The sequence below is a fragment of the Nakaseomyces glabratus genome, chromosome K (assembly GCF_010111755.1).
Source record: "Nakaseomyces glabratus chromosome K, complete sequence".
NCBI lineage: Eukaryota > Fungi > Ascomycota > Saccharomycetes > Saccharomycetales > Saccharomycetaceae > Nakaseomyces > Nakaseomyces glabratus.
This window is the reverse complement of record NC_088961.1, coordinates 878,121-894,307: the sequence shown is the minus strand read 5'-3', so window position 1 is coordinate 894,307 and position 16,187 is coordinate 878,121. Positions and strand designations below refer to the sequence as shown.

The 16,187-nt window shown below is 40.3% G+C and overlaps 9 protein-coding genes and 1 non-coding gene across 10 annotated transcripts; 5 read left to right on the top strand and 5 right to left on the bottom strand.

Moving 5' to 3' along the window:
* Positions 1-105: 105 nt before the first annotated feature.
* On the top strand, positions 106-1,710 carry GCD1 (translation initiation factor eIF2B subunit gamma; the record flags this gene model as incomplete). Its single annotated transcript, XM_448607.1, has 1 exon — positions 106-1,710. The coding sequence occupies one exon, from the start codon at positions 106-108 to the stop codon at positions 1,708-1,710; it is 1,605 nt and encodes a 534-aa protein (XP_448607.1).
* Positions 1,711-2,033: 323 nt separating this feature from the next.
* Positions 2,034-3,023, bottom strand: RPN8 (proteasome regulatory particle lid subunit RPN8; the record flags this gene model as incomplete). Its single annotated transcript, XM_448606.1, has 1 exon — positions 2,034-3,023. One exon carries the CDS (start codon positions 3,021-3,023, stop codon positions 2,034-2,036), a length of 990 nt encoding a protein of 329 aa, XP_448606.1.
* A 620-nt stretch (positions 3,024-3,643) lies between these two features.
* AIM17 (Aim17p) lies at positions 3,644-5,170 on the bottom strand (the record flags this gene model as incomplete). The annotated part of the gene is made up of 1 exon (XM_448605.1): positions 3,644-5,170. The coding sequence occupies one exon, from the start codon at positions 5,168-5,170 to the stop codon at positions 3,644-3,646; it is 1,527 nt and encodes a 508-aa protein (XP_448605.1).
* A 1,057-nt stretch (positions 5,171-6,227) lies between these two features.
* ANY1 (Any1p) lies at positions 6,228-7,583 on the bottom strand (the record flags this gene model as incomplete). Its single annotated transcript, XM_448604.1, has 1 exon — positions 6,228-7,583. The coding sequence occupies one exon, from the start codon at positions 7,581-7,583 to the stop codon at positions 6,228-6,230; it is 1,356 nt and encodes a 451-aa protein (XP_448604.1).
* Positions 7,584-8,180: 597 nt separating this feature from the next.
* On the bottom strand, positions 8,181-8,708 carry ADI1 (acireductone dioxygenase (Ni2+-requiring); the record flags this gene model as incomplete). Its single annotated transcript, XM_448603.1, has 1 exon — positions 8,181-8,708. The coding sequence occupies one exon, from the start codon at positions 8,706-8,708 to the stop codon at positions 8,181-8,183; it is 528 nt and encodes a 175-aa protein (XP_448603.1).
* A 657-nt stretch (positions 8,709-9,365) lies between these two features.
* Positions 9,366-9,438, top strand: tT(AGU)9. Its single transcript has one exon. It is a non-coding gene; the product is annotated as a tRNA-Thr (tRNA).
* Positions 9,439-9,585: 147 nt separating this feature from the next.
* On the bottom strand, positions 9,586-10,635 carry YAP5 (Yap5p; the record flags this gene model as incomplete). The annotated part of the gene is made up of 1 exon (XM_448602.1): positions 9,586-10,635. The coding sequence occupies one exon, from the start codon at positions 10,633-10,635 to the stop codon at positions 9,586-9,588; it is 1,050 nt and encodes a 349-aa protein (XP_448602.1).
* Positions 10,636-11,256: 621 nt separating this feature from the next.
* Positions 11,257-12,033, top strand: VLD1 (Vld1p; the record flags this gene model as incomplete). Its single annotated transcript, XM_448601.1, has 1 exon — positions 11,257-12,033. One exon carries the CDS (start codon positions 11,257-11,259, stop codon positions 12,031-12,033), a length of 777 nt encoding a protein of 258 aa, XP_448601.1.
* A 296-nt stretch (positions 12,034-12,329) lies between these two features.
* RPR2 (ribonuclease P protein subunit RPR2) lies at positions 12,330-12,716 on the top strand (the record flags this gene model as incomplete). The annotated part of the gene is made up of 1 exon (XM_448600.1): positions 12,330-12,716. The coding sequence occupies one exon, from the start codon at positions 12,330-12,332 to the stop codon at positions 12,714-12,716; it is 387 nt and encodes a 128-aa protein (XP_448600.1).
* A 728-nt stretch (positions 12,717-13,444) lies between these two features.
* On the top strand, positions 13,445-15,088 carry GVI51_K08547 (uncharacterized protein; the record flags this gene model as incomplete). Its single annotated transcript, XM_448599.1, has 1 exon — positions 13,445-15,088. The coding sequence occupies one exon, from the start codon at positions 13,445-13,447 to the stop codon at positions 15,086-15,088; it is 1,644 nt and encodes a 547-aa protein (XP_448599.1).
* Positions 15,089-16,187: the final 1,099 nt, after the last annotated feature.

Sequence of the window (16,187 nt, the reverse complement as noted above, 5' to 3'; positions counted from 1 at the left end):
ATTGTATTTGTAGTTGATTAGTTTGGCATTTCCCCTGATATTCAATTGACTGTGAAGGCTTGGGTTATCTCAGACAAGCAGAAGAAACAGAAAACTGAGGAAATAATGCAGATTCAGGCGTTTATATTCTGTGGTCGTGGCCACAACTTATCTCCCTTTGCTAAGCATCCCAACAGTGCTGCTGTTACACAGGAGGATACTATTTTGAGCGATGACACTGTGCCAAAGGCATTGATGCCTTTGGCTAACAAGCCCATGCTGGAGTATACCATTGATTGGTGTGACCAGGCAAATTTCTCGGAGATTAACATTGTCGCACACCATGATCAGATTGATGAGATCAAGCAATTCCTATCTACATTCCTGGCATTGCGTACACAGCAATTTGAAATCATCTCCAAGGCATTGTCTGCAGCAAACCACAACCACCATTTACAGAAACCAAAGCCTATCAATTTCATCAGTTCTAAGATGAACTCCAACGGTGAAGCTCTACAGAAGGAGTTGCTGGATAAGATCAAAGGTGATTTTGTGCTATTGCCATGCGATTTTATCACGGATATCCCACCTCAGGTGTTACTAGACCAGTTCCAAAACAGAGACGACGACAATTTGGCTTTAACTGTGTACTACAAGAACAATGTTGAGAGTGTCGATAAGAAACAATTTCAACGTCAACAATTTTTTACCATATACAGTGAGAATGAGGATACAGAGAAACAGCCGGTCTTACTGGATGTGTACCCTAAGGAAGATGTCATGAAAAACAAATACCTACAAGTCAGAAACCAAATGCTTTGGAAATACCCAAATGCAACAGTGTCCACCAGTATTTTAAACTCTTCCATATACATGTGCTCCTACGATCTATGCCAATTGTTACGCGAACAGACCCACCAAGAGAAGAACAATGACGACAGTGAAGGCAATAACGTAAATGACTCTCCAAGAACTAAGAACTCAAAAGGTACAGAGGATTATGATGACGCACAGAACTCCGCTCACAGAAACCTAAGTGAAATTAAACCAAGTTACTTCAAGAAGAAAAATGAACTGATAAGAGATAATATTAACTGCCATAAGCCTTTAGGTAAACTTTTCAGAGACTTAAGTAGGCGCTCGTGGCAGCACTCGTCCAAGAGAGAAACAATGGGTATATTTATTATACCCGAGCCATGTGTCTTTATTAGAGCTAACAATCTGAACGCATATATGGAGGCTAACAGATTTATATTGAAGATAAAGGCCCAAGCTACCCAATCCAATGTACAAACCAATAATCTATCAACTTCAGCTATCGGTGCTGATTCCCTCGTTGGTGGAAATGTTACTATACTTGAAAAGAGTAACATAAAAATGTCTGCAATTGCTGGTGGTTGTAAGATCGGTAACCGTTGTCGTGTTGCTGGGTCTATTCTGCTTGCCAACGTTGAATTAGAAGACGATGTAATCTTAGAAAATGTTATTATTGGTCCTGGCGCTAAAATTGGCAAGAAGAGTAAGTTAACAAACTGTTATGTAGAAGGTTCATATGTCCTACCAGCAAGAAGTACACACAAAGGTGAAACCTTGAGAAAGATCATTTTGAATACAGACACAGAAATGGATAGCGAAGTTGCCTACAGCACTTCTGATGAAGACAGTTCCGATGTTATGACTGAGGAATTCACAGACGAAGATTTCGGTGACGACGATTTCTTTGAAAGGTAAGTACCGGATATCCGACAATAGCATTAATGCATAAGATATAAAGATACATATGATTATAATGTAAAAAGCTTCCAAATAGAATTCCCTGTCATTCCAATCCTTATGATCGTTATATTTTGGGTAAATCATGTGGGTAAACTGTATTTACTCCGATATGAAACCAATAAAACATGGTGATAACATCAATAGTTGCCATTAACCTAGATTTGACATTGCCTGTTAACTGCGCAAGCCATCTGATACGGGAATTTGTGACAATATTGGAAAGATAATATTAGTGATGCAGTATATTTGAAATACTAAATATGCTTTATATATAATATTCAATCTGTGGCTACTTTTTCAGTTTCAGCCGTTTCAGACTCCACTTTGTTTATATCAGCTTGTAATTCCTTATTTCTCTCCTCCTGCAGTTTCTTGTTTTGCATTTTATTCTCGATCAGATCATCAAATGCAATAATCGCTCTTACAAGGTTAGTGATATATATCACCATCAGTTCGTCGTTAGTTTTAACTGTCAATGCCCTTTGCAAGTTATTACTGGCAGTGACCATATCATTACTAGTTGCAGAGACGTCAGTTTCTTCGTTATACCCAAGATTTGGCAACAGATTAAAAACATCCTGAAGTTTCCCTAAAATAGTATGGTTAACAGGTAGCTCATTGTTAATGACTTTATTCAAGTATATCACAATGTCATTTAATTTTTTTTGTAAACCTTTCAAAGACTTCAACTGGTTGGTCAATCTAATAGACAATCCACCGGCCGCTTGATCACGAACATCTCTCAACAGATGCTCAACACCAATTTCTTCCGCTTCTTCCGCTTCAACTGTACATGGCAAATGTAAGAAAGTTTTTTCAGTAGAAGTACCATCGTCTTTCACTTGTTCAACAGCCATATATGCATCTGTTGGTAGACCAACATCCTGCTGCTTAACATCCACAATTAAAAGCAATGGATTGCCTTGTGTATATTTCTTGAACAGTTCATTTATTTTCAAGTCTGAAGCCCTTAGTTTTGGCCCACTGTGGTACCAACCAATTAATTTTTCCTTGGCATTAATCTTTTTACACATCTCATTCATACTCTCAATATAATTGTGATCTAAAAACCAAACATCAGAGTTTTTCTCATCTTCTTCAAATGGCAAAGCAAATGAATTAGTTACCCTTATTGTGTTCGTTTGCGAATCGCCGAGTATGACACCAACACATCTCTTACCTTCAGGGGTATTGGTACGCTCGTAGTGGTCCAGCACTGACAATAGCACCAATGGCGCAATTGTGACATTATCGTGATGTAAGGACATTGGATATATTTGGATTCTGGATTTTGGTACTATATTACCTGCAAAAAAGCTATCTTCTCAAGGAGACTCAAATTTCAGTGCTGCCTAGTTACCTATCTAGTGTTCAAAATAATGACCAACAATTGACTGATAGAATAATACAGAGATCAATGGCGGCTATACTATGATACTCTTCTGCATCCTGTCGTCCCTCTTGGTTCCACTTCTATTACCTTACTATCCTTCAGAATACGCTTTGCCACCAAATTGGATTCCTTCGGGGTGAAACGCTGGAAAATATCTAGCTCGTACCAAATTATATATTTGTCCTTCAGTTATGCCCCTGGAGTGTACACATGCTTCAAATGATGGATGAATAGTTAGACTAAATCATCACCATGATAATAGTAATTCTATCTATTATATCAATTTTACTATAAATGACAAATTGCTTGTTGTTTCTGATTTTAAAACTAAGCTGCTGGCAATGACGGTTAGTAAGAACTAATGAAAAAAAATGCTAGGAATTAGATATTTAAATATAACAAAAACAAATGAGGGTAATGGTGCTATGCTTCTAATTGGATAAGCAATATATAGATACATGTATTTTCTAAGAGGGCTTTGATCTGACAAGTACTTCACTTGGATTTCTCAAATGCTTCCTCTAGGAATTTCAATTTACTTTTGAAAGTGTCCAGATCGAAGTAGCATGACTTGAACCAAACAAGGTCTGATTGCCTTGTGTTATGATTGGTCCTGGTATGCAGTATTCTTCTATTGTTGTAGATAACCGCGGTATTTTCAGGTAAGTTTATTCTTAGCTGGTTTTCGTGGTCATATACCATCTTCTCAAACTGTTGTAAACCTCTTAGGAAGTCTCTGAAAACTAATCTTTCAGTGACTTTACCTGGAGAGGTGGTCAATGGATCTTCTATTCCCTCGATCTTTGGTACGTTTGTCAATTTGTTGTAGATACCATAAGTGAATGGGGCTTGGAATGGTGGAGAGTAGTTTACACACTTGACTAGGTATTCATAATTGCCGATCAACGTATTATGCTCATTACTCTCATATTCTTCTACAAGTGGCTTCGATTGGTAATATCTCTTGTTTTTGTTCTTGAAGGTATAATTGATTGGAACATGTTGTAGAGCCTCGTAGGCTTCGTTATCTGTTTCACGAATATTTCTGGCCGCGTAAAGAGAGTCAACAAATATATTTGTATCATTCTCGGATTCATTTTTCAAAGCATGTAAGATTTTGAACCCCGGAACGTTTTCCAGAAATTGTAAGTCCATGTGCAATGGAGATGCTATGTTTTCGAATGGAATATTGTAGTCATGTGGTGGAGGCAAATCCTGATCATAATCTTTCAAGTTTTGGTTGGTTATATCAAATACTTCACCATAAAATGTCTTCCTCAATGGTCCTATTCTTTCACACAGGTTTCTGACCATATATATATTTGCATCATTTGCATCAGTTTCATCTCTGATTGTTGGCATTCCAGATATAAACGTAATACCGAATTGTTGCAAATTTACCAGTGTCCTGTACAAGAGCTTATCATCATTCATCACCTGGTCAAAAGAGAAAAATGAGCCATCTCTGTTCTTATCTATCTTGCTATTTAGTAGATCTCTGTTCCAAAAGACTCTCTTGTGCTTCGACATTTGATTTCTAATAGATTTAGTCAAGAAAGAGGAACCTTTATACTTGAAGAAAAAATCGAGATCATAGGCATAGCTATCGCCATCGCTCCAATCAACTACCAGTCTCTTACCATCCTCAGAAATGTTGACAGATCTAGGAACAGTGGCCCTTCTACCGTTATGTTCATCCAGAAGCTCAGCTGTTGTTACTAGTCTTTGACCTGAAACAGGGTCCACTGTTTTTGGAGATTTCGATGCATCCCTCAAGAATATATTATTGAAACATACTGTGAATGGCCTAATCTTATCTTGTGTGTCTGGTGTCGCATCCAATGATGTGGGGACCGAATCATTAGGCTGAACCATGGATTCATGCAAAAATGTAACAGTGGTGGACTCATCGGTAAATGATGCATCGAGAATCTTGCCGCTGGCTTGCGAGTATAACCTGGTGTGTCTCAGCAGGGACGTAGCTGCATTGTGTCTGAATCTTCGCATATGACTTCTAATCATCTGTAATTGTAATTTTGTATGGGTTTTTATATTTAGTGTATTAGTGAGAGTATGTAAAAATTACGTTCCTTTAAGGACAGTGATTGTCCTACGCAAGCGTTGTTGCGTAGTGTACAGTTTATATATGTTTTTTGGAAGCAGTTAGAAGAGAGAGGGGGTGGTTGTAGTTGCGCAGTATTGTATTGATTACAAAATGGACTTAATTGCATCAATTATTCGAGAGGGGGGGTCATCCATAAAAACTTCGTAATTGGTAGATGTACTTAAAACTGGTTGGGCAGGGCTTTCAAATTTAGGGATGATCATCAAGCAGTATAGTGATATGCAATGTAGTCCTTACAGAAACCTCTCCCTCTTCTCCCTCTCCCTCGCTGTTTGTCAGCTTATCTTTCGGATGGTTCCGTCATGCTATACTGTGATACCTCCTGGGAACCATGGGCAAGTCCTGCTCCTACTCTCCCTAGAATCTCGATTAAACATTCCCAATTCTGTCTCTCTGCAACAAAAGTCCTCAGGCCAGTGATATCCTCTTTACAATTCAAAATACAAGACCTCTGTGAAAATTGAGGGGTGAGCTAGAGGGAAACTGGGGATCTGATCCATGCCAGTGTGATTAGAGAAACTTAATCAGTGTGCTGGGGACATTAAAGCCCGACAGCGAAACTACAGGCTTATTGACATTACGAGGTTAATGCGATATTTGATACACAAGAGTTAGATAATTGGTAACTTATCTCCAGCAGTAGAAGACCACTCAGCCGAAATGGATGAATGGAGTTTTTCATATGGAATTTCCATTGACACCGGTGAACACCGTCAATGCTTAGAACAGCTACCATAACAAGACTCAGATTTTATTTCCAGCAATGCCTCGGAGATGCAAATGCTACAATTATATGAAAACTAATTCTTGTGTCTATAAGAGGTTATTTATCTTTCTTAAATATCACTACAAGCACCGTATGGGTCCATTAAGCAGGTAATCTATGAATATCTGAAAAAAGAAACTGTATGAAAAATGCTATATTAATGTGGAAATTCAGGAACTATTATTATATTACGTAGCCGATTTCTCAGAGGAGAATGTGTATGATTTTGAGTGGCCTCGCCTTGGACTTGATACTTCTATGTTTCCTATACTTGCTTTCCTTGAAGAAGATGGTGTCTTTGATAAATGCTGGCTATAACTCAATTTTCGTTTTGGTGTTGAGTTTGATCTATGCTCTTTCCCATTGAAGGCCTTCTCATTCAGCTCATTTAAGGGCCCATCAGCAAATTCGTTCTGTAACTCCATAAATTCGTGGTCTTGTGATCCTCCAATGACTGGTGTACCTCTATATCCATTCACAACGGTTCCTTCTGGGTTATAGTAGAACTTGTAGTATATATACTGACCGCCGATATAAAAGTCCAATCCCATTTGGAATAATGCAAAAAATTCAAATAAAGAACTGGTGTCTACGTTTTTTTCACCGCTGTTTAAAGACAACAAAAAGGATAACTTGACAGTATCACCACATAGCCAACTGATCAACAGAATAATCTTGAATCCTTGAACTGATTTTAACTTGTGCAGGATTGAAATCTGTGGTAAAGGCAGGAGCGATTCTACTAACAAACTGATTCCACCGATTAAGGATCCCACATTATGTGCAAAATTCTCCCAAGCTATCACTTTTGTTATCAACAGAGTGAAAGAGAATTGAAAAGTTGCAAATATGATGAGGAACTTCCAATATTTGCGATCATCGTTCCATTGCCAGAAGGAGCCCACTCTTTTGAAACTTGGGTCAAAGAATTTCAGAAACTTATAGACAAATACCAAAAATATCTTGAATATAAATCCCATCAGTCTCTCAAAAGATAATGACCGCAGTAGGTTCTTCCATTCGTCACTGAACATTCTTGGTTTGTTTCTGATTGCAAAGTACTCAAACCAAACATCATGAATCAGCTGTGTGAATGGCTCAACAGATTGTAGATTATCGTATTTATACTCTTCAGGACGATACTTTAAAGTGGTTCTTAACAGTAACAATTGTACCAAAACCATGATTATTGATTGTCGTAATAGTGTTACTTCGTATGGGACAAAGAAAAAATACGATATCCTTAATATACTCGCTATCAGCATAGTTGCACATATGTCAATTGAAAACCCAAATGCAGTTTGACACCTCTCAATACTGAGAATGGCTGCACCGTAGGAGAACAATGGTGTACAACTATATATATAACCTGTCAGAACTCTCATCGTGAGCCATTCTGGGATATAGAACTGGTCAAGCTTGGGCAAATATGATGTTAGGGTCACCACATAACTGTCCTGATTCTTGGCTGATTCAGCAGCTGCCTCAGCTATTTGCTCAACAGCGGCAAGCTCATGCTCTTGTATTAGTTCAGCCCCATCCATTATGTAACTCGGTATGGAATTTGGTGCTCTGAGTAATCACACACAATTGAAAGTATTTTGGTGTCTGCAATTTGATTAGGATATCCCAAAAGCTTTTAAGTTATTGATGTGCTCGACCTCCACTGATAGTTGTAATTACCAAAGTGTCAATATTAACCACTATGATTTCACTATAGCCACTCAAACGATGGTCGAAATTCGCGTAAAAACCCTATTGTTTCTTGAAAACTGATGCGTAGTAGACTCTTCACCGAACCCCAGAATAACGAACTCCTCGAATATACATTAAATTGGATTTAGGCAGTAATCAATACGTAAAAATACAAGCTATAAATCTACATCCATTGATTTCTTCAAACAAAACAATATGCAGCTACGCCTTGAACTTTCCTTCAGCATCGCAGTCACTTTTCTCGAACGCCAGGTTTTTGTCAAATTCCCGAGAGATGCTACGTGCAATGGAATGTGGATCAATCAAGAAGTATAAAGAGCTAATATTGTTATGAGAGTTACTGATGATAATAAGAGCCAACAGTATTCTTGTTAAATAATAAATTAGTGTTACATGTATATACCAATATCTTGCTTGATATCTGTTTAAATAGATTGTAAGTATTCATGGCGAACGGGTAGGCTGTCTGCATCAGGTCTATTGTAAGCTTGCCATTTTGGTTCATCCTTGAATAATCTTAGTGCCTTAATATGATTGGTCTCTGTGAGTGTGAATCTGTGATAGATACCTGCGGGTAAGATAAGTAAATCACCTGGACCAACTTTGCATCTGACCCATACGTCATCCTTCCCATTACGCACATCGAAGTAGCCTGAACCTTCAATGCAATATCTGATCTCTTCATCCTCGTGCAAATGCTCTTTGTAGAATATTCCGAGCTGTTTCTCAAGTGCATTTTTATCGCCTTTGAAAGTATCAACATTAATAGTGACAATGTCTCTGTTTTTATAGTTGCGCTCTTTCGCCAAAATATCAACATCTGCTTGATCTGCTATATGCTTGTATATCACACCAATCTTTCCAAGATCCTCTAGAGCTACAGTCTTACCGCTGTTGTGTGGCTGTCTAAAGTCGACACTGTCGTTTTCGTCATGTACATATATTTCCACCATTTCAATTCTTATTCTGATATATCGGTATAATCTGCTACTTCTAACAGTTCGAATAACCTGTTTGTATGAGCTCGGTTACGTAGAATATATATACATCTGTACATAAAGAGTTATATATGTATAGATTAGTTCAGTTCTTTCTTGTGATATGGATTACTAATAAAAGGTGTTGGATAGTGGTCCAGAATTGTGGCACTGGGGGATGGTGGTGAGGGGACCCTTCTTTACTCACAAAGTTCAAAATGTGTGACGACTAAGAAAGTTATCGGTTGTAGGTACTTGTCACTTAGAACACTCTCTTACCACAAAAATGACGAACCAAGGATATCATTCTTTGTATCGTTGATTGCAATTTACATACTTTGCTAGGAGTGATAAAAACTGTGACTTTCTGCCTAGAATTGTTCAATTCATGAAGAATGAAAATAAGTGTCTTCTATAAGAAGTAGTACACATATTTCAATTTTATTCAAGCATACATATCAAGGTTAGATGCTATTGCATTTTACATGACTGGCTAGAATAATCTCGATCACTAACAGCTACTAGTAAATATTTGCTTCAATGCGTTTAACGTACTTATATAACTCAATACGAAATCACTGGTTGATAACTCTACAGCAAAACTGTCAACTAAGAGAATATAACGTTTAATAAGCTTCTATGGCCAAGTTGGTAAGGCGCCACACTAGTAATGTGGAGATCATCAGTTCAAATCTGGTTGGAAGCATTTTTTTAATTTTTTTGGTTTTTATCCTACTAAGGAATTTATGCAGACCCTCTCATAGTTGTTTAATATTAAGAACAATGAATCTATCAGGTAAAAGTTTGTATTTATAAGATATTATGAATATATTAAGCTATTCTACAGCGATAACTATGTTCTTTGTCTTTTCGGGGAGGGGAATAGATCATTTAAGTTGACTTCAAACTCCATTGGTAGTTCTTCCATGTAAATAGAGCTCCTTTTATTATCTGCTGGTACTGATTTCAAACAAGAAGTGTCTATATCAGAGCATTTTGTACACTTGGATGGATTCTCAGAACAATGCGTTGATCGTAGTGCTGATACTGCATAGTTTGACTTAATGGATTCTGTTGATAGGCCCGACTTTGACATAGTGTCCAACAAAATATCACTTCTCCGTTGTGGAGGCTTCGCACTTAAAGTGCTTGTAATATCGCGACATACACATGCAGTATTATCATTACAGAACCCACAATTCCCCTTATCTACGTCATTTAATACAGCGGCAAAAGAAGTAGTTGAAGACCTCGGAGTAATTGAAGGTGAGCTCGAGTTCTTTTCTTGTTTACGTTTCAATGACACGGCCTCCATAGGCTGAAAGTTCTTTATTGCGTTGCTCAAGAATTCGTCCTGGAAGAAAGGTTTTATGTCCTCGTTCCTGGCGTTCTCCTTCAGACCATCCAGATCAACGTTCTTCATGCAAATGTAGCATTTGGAATCCTCCTTCGACTCAGAGATCGTCTTTTCCAGCTCCACAATCTTCTCGTTAGAACTCTGCTTGTACTGATCAAACTCACTAGCCAGTTGCTTGTACTTGCTCTGCCACATCTTCACCATCCCTTGCAAAGTCTCCACATTGTCCTCCAGCGTCTGGAGCTTGTTCCTGCTGCGCTCCCTGTACGCCCGCTGCGCTTCCCTATTCTGCAACCGTTTCCGATTGGGCCCCGACATATGCTTCGAGTCCTCACCAGTTGGCGAGTCGCCCGCAGGGGATACTTTCGCGCCCGCATCCATGGAAGGGGACGGCTTGGCTCTTTCGTGGCTCCCTTTCGGACGCAACGGGGGCAGCTTCCACTTCTTGGAAATATGTATCTTGGACATCGCCATCTTCTCGGCGACAGAGTCCTTAGGCCTCAACACCGGGTAGTTCTCTCCCATTGATCCCAGAGCAGTCAGCATCGGGTATCCACCGCTAGGCCACACATCGTCCTCACACTACATAACAGCTACTAAGCACTACACACATATATATACTATTTTACACCCAAGTGAGGGCATTTCAACACTTTAATTAATGCACCCTCAATCGCAGTAATCAATGCGATGCCCTTTGTGTACAGAGATGATAAGTAAGACCTCATCGACTTCTTTTAGATAAAAGGAAATTTCACTATACAGGATAACAATAAACAGCTCCTCTGCACGATGCTGTCTAAGCAGAAACGATGCCTTCCAGGCCCACCTAGCCTTCCCCCCCCAAAACACCACGATAGAAACTTTCTTCAGACACCCGGTTTTCTCCCTGTTAGATTATCTGGGTATACGGTATGTATCACGCGGGGTGTCCGTGGAAGGGGTGGAAGGGGTGGACTCGATCCGTTCGTATAGTACTACAGTATCATGTGACTACATTGAACAGAAATTAGATTTAAAGGGTGGCCCTGGCGAAGGGTTCGCATGGCGCTGCTTTACGGTTGAGTATAATTTGACGTTTGGTATTTCTGTGTGACTACAAACGTGTATTTAAGTTGGCTATTTTTTTCTTGTCCTGCTCTAGTTTGATCCTGGTATGTATTCGCCATGGTGCTGGTAGTTGAAGCGTTTGGCTCTGAGAATGAGGTCAAAGGTGTGAGTGTGATGCGGAACTTGCACATGCTGTGCTATGTTGTGATATATCTGCGGTTTGTGCGGGACAGGTCCGTACTGAACATGTTGCTGGTGTATATTGCGCTGTCGTTGGCTGGGTTCTTGAAGGACCTGCTCGTGTCCTACCTGCACAGGCAATTGGAGACCATGCGGGACGGTGAGTCCTATAGGCGGAACAGCAACGATGGGAACGGGCTGCTGGAGACAGAGGTGATCAGAACCATACTGATTAAATCTGTGCGGTACTTGCAAATCCTGATAGTGGCGGAGGCACTGTACTGCGTAATGTATCACGGGTACAGTGGATCTCCGTTATTCTACTACGACAGTCCCGGAAAGGTGGGCGATGTGGTAGAGCCGGCTTTCCATTACAAATACGGCTATTTCATCATGAACCTTATTGGGGAAGAGATGCCCTATATGTCCAGCCGATGGAAGCTGCTGGCGATAGACGTCGTGCTGCTAATTCTACAGTTAGTGGTAATAACAAAGTCGTTGGAGCCCGAGCTAGACGGCATAAAACTGATCATCCCAGAGTTGAGAACACACCAATTGGGGATGGCCAGTATTCTGCTGTTCAACACTACATCCTCCCAGGACAGCAGCCGACTCATCACACTGTGTACATGCCAAGAACCAGACCGTTGTGAGCACAACACATCGCCATCGGCACTGCCGAGAACAGAGAGACGATCCTACGGAGCTACGTAAAACCCCTTCATCTAATATATAGATATAAGCTAATATTCGTAGAATCCACAATACAATGAAAACTAATCACCAAGAACGTCATTGTGCACCACGCAGATTCTTAGAAAGAAATTTTTCAACTTTCTCTTATTGAAATCCTTTGCTAGAAATCTCAAAGGAGTTTACAGGGAGCGATGAGCAATTGCGATGAGCAAATGGCAAGGCAAGTACTCATAGAAGTGTAGTTAGTTGTTCCCAAACTTTCAATTCTTGTTTGTCTATCTGCTTCTTAAAATAACAAGGGATTACAAAGAACAATGGCAAAAGTTAAGAAAGGCAAGGGCAAAGGCAATGGTGGTGGCAGGGAGCACTTTCAGCGTGTAAACTACCTTGCGCAACTATCTCGACACGTAGCACAAGCGACCGGTGATGTCTCGCTCACCCAGTTATACAATCGTAACTTGGTGCAAGTCAGCCACAAGACCAAAACCCGCTTGAGCCCCTCGCTCAAGCGCAGTATGTGCAAACAATGCAAGATAGCGCAAATCCCCACTATCACTACCAAAGTGAGCGTCGAAAAGCATACAGGCTGCCTCGCCATAGAGTGCCAGTGCCACCAGCGCCCTCACAAGAGCAAGCGTGTCAACAACAAGAGATCAGTGAAACGCTTCCCCATTAATGCCTGCAGATCACTGGATCATTGATCTGCGCGACCCTTTTACTCCATCTATGTCCCCCCCAACACCCCCACCACTCACAAAGACTCTGCCTTTTACCCATTATGCGTTGCGCTATGAAAAAAGGCTACATCACTATCTACTCCTTTTCAGCAGTGCAAGAGGAATTCAGAGATAGCAGATCATCACTACATACGCCATGATCCAACTTGTACAAATGTCCCTCGCAGGATACTCGAATCGAGAGAGAACTCACGTCCCTTCGCTATTATATACACCGGGTATGTGTGTAGTGCGCACCCTTCTGTGTGATTCTCTTTGGTGTCAAAAGACGGGTGTCTCCCACACAAAACGTTGTGTCCACATATGTCTCTCTGTCTCTCTCATGTCCCTTATCCAGTGGCAGGCAGTGGCAGGCAGTGGCAGGCAGTAGCAGGCAGTACAGGCAGTGATTCTCCCGGGTTTCCCTTCTCGTTGCATTCTCTTGTTGTCTTGTGAGTCCTCACACTTATCCACCTTAGAAGGCACCACTCCTCTGGGGGGCTCCTACCTTTTCGTACTGGCTACTAGTGCTTCGTTACTCGTACTCGTACTGAAAAAAAAATGAACAACAGGTAGATGTGTTTACTTTTTGACTTCCTTCGCAGGCAACTTCCTCGTTATATAAGCATATGGAATTTCACATTGCGCAATCGGCCCGGATAATTGGTGGTTTGCACAGTAATAGCAAATTTTAGCGGAAACTGTTGCAAGCAATGGATTACTTGCAGGAGATAAAAGAGGAAGTGCGATTGCAGGAGAGGAGCGAGAGCCTGGGGCTGGGGCTGCAGCTGATGACGCCCACGGAATCTATACATGAGGCGCAGGAGATACTGGAGAGCAGGGACGCGGATATTACAATGGCGGATCTCTCCAAGGCGCTCGAGATACCGACCACGCCCGTGGTGGAGATCGAGTCTGTCTTTGCGGACTCGCCGCTGCTCTTGCATGCCGTGGATACCACGCCAATTGCGCATGGCGGAAGCGATATAGGCCTTGGGTTTCTCCCCGCATCGCCGGTGGTGCAGAAACTGAGATCTAACTCGTACTCTGCCTCCATCAACAACAACATGACCTACCATTTCAACGCAACGATACTGAGTAACGTGGCAGATACTACCAACACGGGCACAACAGCCAGCATGGGCGCAAACAGCCCTAACCCTAATTTATTGAGTCCCAGATCCCTGGGGTCGTCTTTCAAGAAGCATGTTGTACAGAGAGGTGCATCCGTGGACGCTGTCTCTCTAGATCTCCACACAAGGGAATACACCGCCGAGTCACCGGGCTACTTCGATATAGGTGACTCTAAGAGAAACTCATTACAGAAATTCAGAAGCAGCTTGAACATAGCAACAGCCCACTCAAGCAGCAAACTACTACAAAGAAGAAACTCAAGAGCCTCTATTTCAGCTTCTAGCCCCATGTCCAACCTGGGTTACTTTGAAGACTACAACCACAACTATACAAGATCCAGGAAAGGCTCAATTGCATCCGCGACTACAACAGTAACTCAAAGAAACACCTCTTTGGGGAGTAATGTAAGAAGAAGCTTATCGAAAATTGCATCAACTACAGGAACGATAAAGCGGGCATTCTCATCGGCTTCATTAAATGCAAACAACGCAAAAACTGCCAACCCCGAAGGCAATAGTAACGATAATGGCTTTCATGAGACTATGAGCCATAGCTTTAGCAGGATGTCCCAAAATAGTGGGAGAAATTCTGTTGCAGATGTAAGAAATGGTATGTTTAATCTGCATATATCTCGCGAGAACTCAGCATATTTGGAGCCCAATACAATCTCAGATGACGAGCTGTCTAATTCAAGCTCTACTTTTACGAATAAAATGCTATTGGAAGATGGATATTCTCTGCAAAATAGTACGCCAGTTGAAAATTGGTCCAATACTGGTTTCGTAGGTATCAAATCTCAAGGAAATTATCGAGAAGACAGGGGTGAAGATGACAAGTTTTTAGTTGATATCGATAAACTAACTACTGAAGTACCCGTTATATCAGTAACCGATAGACTTGGCTCGAAGAATTCTACACCCTTGATAGAACAAAGTAGTATTGTAAATGCTGAGGTGAAATGCAAGGGCCGCAATAGAAACAACTCTAACGCTTCATCATTGGCCAGTGGTAGTACCCAGAAAATGGGTCTGGATGAGTACATTAAAGTTCTAATAGGCCAACAAAATCTGGAAGACGAGAGACTTGAATATTTAGAGAAACGATTCAAAGAGTGCGGCTGGTGTTCAGAAGAAGAGTTACAAACCATAAGAAGAAAAAGAGTTATGATTAACAGAAAATGGGCGAACAAAATATCTCGCTATCAGAACAAATTAGAATTATGAGGTTCATGGATGCCATCTTTTGTTCTCCTCATGCTTAAAAAAAAATCAAGTGCATAACATTTCGAAAGATCGAGAAATCCCTTTTTCTCATTTTTGCTACTGCTCTAAAATAAAGTTTGATAACAACTGTACTAATTACTTAATATATTCATTGTCGCGATAGGAGTTGGGTGGTTCTACGGATAAGCATATATCGGGCATTATACCTATATCGAAAGTACTTTCCGAAGAATGTGCAACCATGGATCTAATTGCTGGTTTTTTTTTGCTCTACTACGATACTTTTAGTAGATGTCTGAAATCTGGAACCAGGTTTGTTACTTGTTTTGGAGAAATTGATAACAAGTAAAGTAAGCGAGAGTTTTTGTGTTAACTTTTTTTTTGTCGACAATTGAAAACAGCAATTGATTGTTTTTTGATGGGCAAGAAAACTGTACACTGTTTCAATTTGTTACTTAATCAAGTATTTCAAGGTTGGAAAAGCTGGGACATTTTCGTTTGGCACATCTAGTTGTTATTGTTACAACTTTATTGGTGCATCCCAGGCTACCATGAAAATGTCGAAAGACTTTTTTCGGTGCCCACGTTACAACCATCTCAGGTAGAAAACTGCTTATCAGTGTTGTTTTTATGCAGAGTTGTGGAGAGTCTGGACCCATTTGTCCTTATTTTGCCTTTTTCCGTTAGTTTTCTACTTTTGCTTTTGTCAGTATGCACTCTTTGCTTCTTTTTTCTTTTTTTTTTTTGAGAGTTCCTCAAATATGATTTACGGGTTTTGAAATATACACGTACAAAATGAGCTTTACATTCTTCCAATATGGCATGGTTATCGATTTCAAATAAAGTGTTGCTAAATTAAACTTTTCAATTCGATATCGAGTTGATTTCTACAATAATTGCTAATGATAGTTTTAAGCCCGCCTCCTGTTATTTCATTTTTTACTTCTTGATATTTTATGATTGATCTAGTATGCCTATTCATTTTCAGCTTAAATGCCATTTCATTTTGTAGCCATTCATGACTTCCCTGCTTATAATATTTTAATATCGTGATGTGCAATTTCTTTCAGCTGTTATATGGAACTGCCTTCGTCCTACA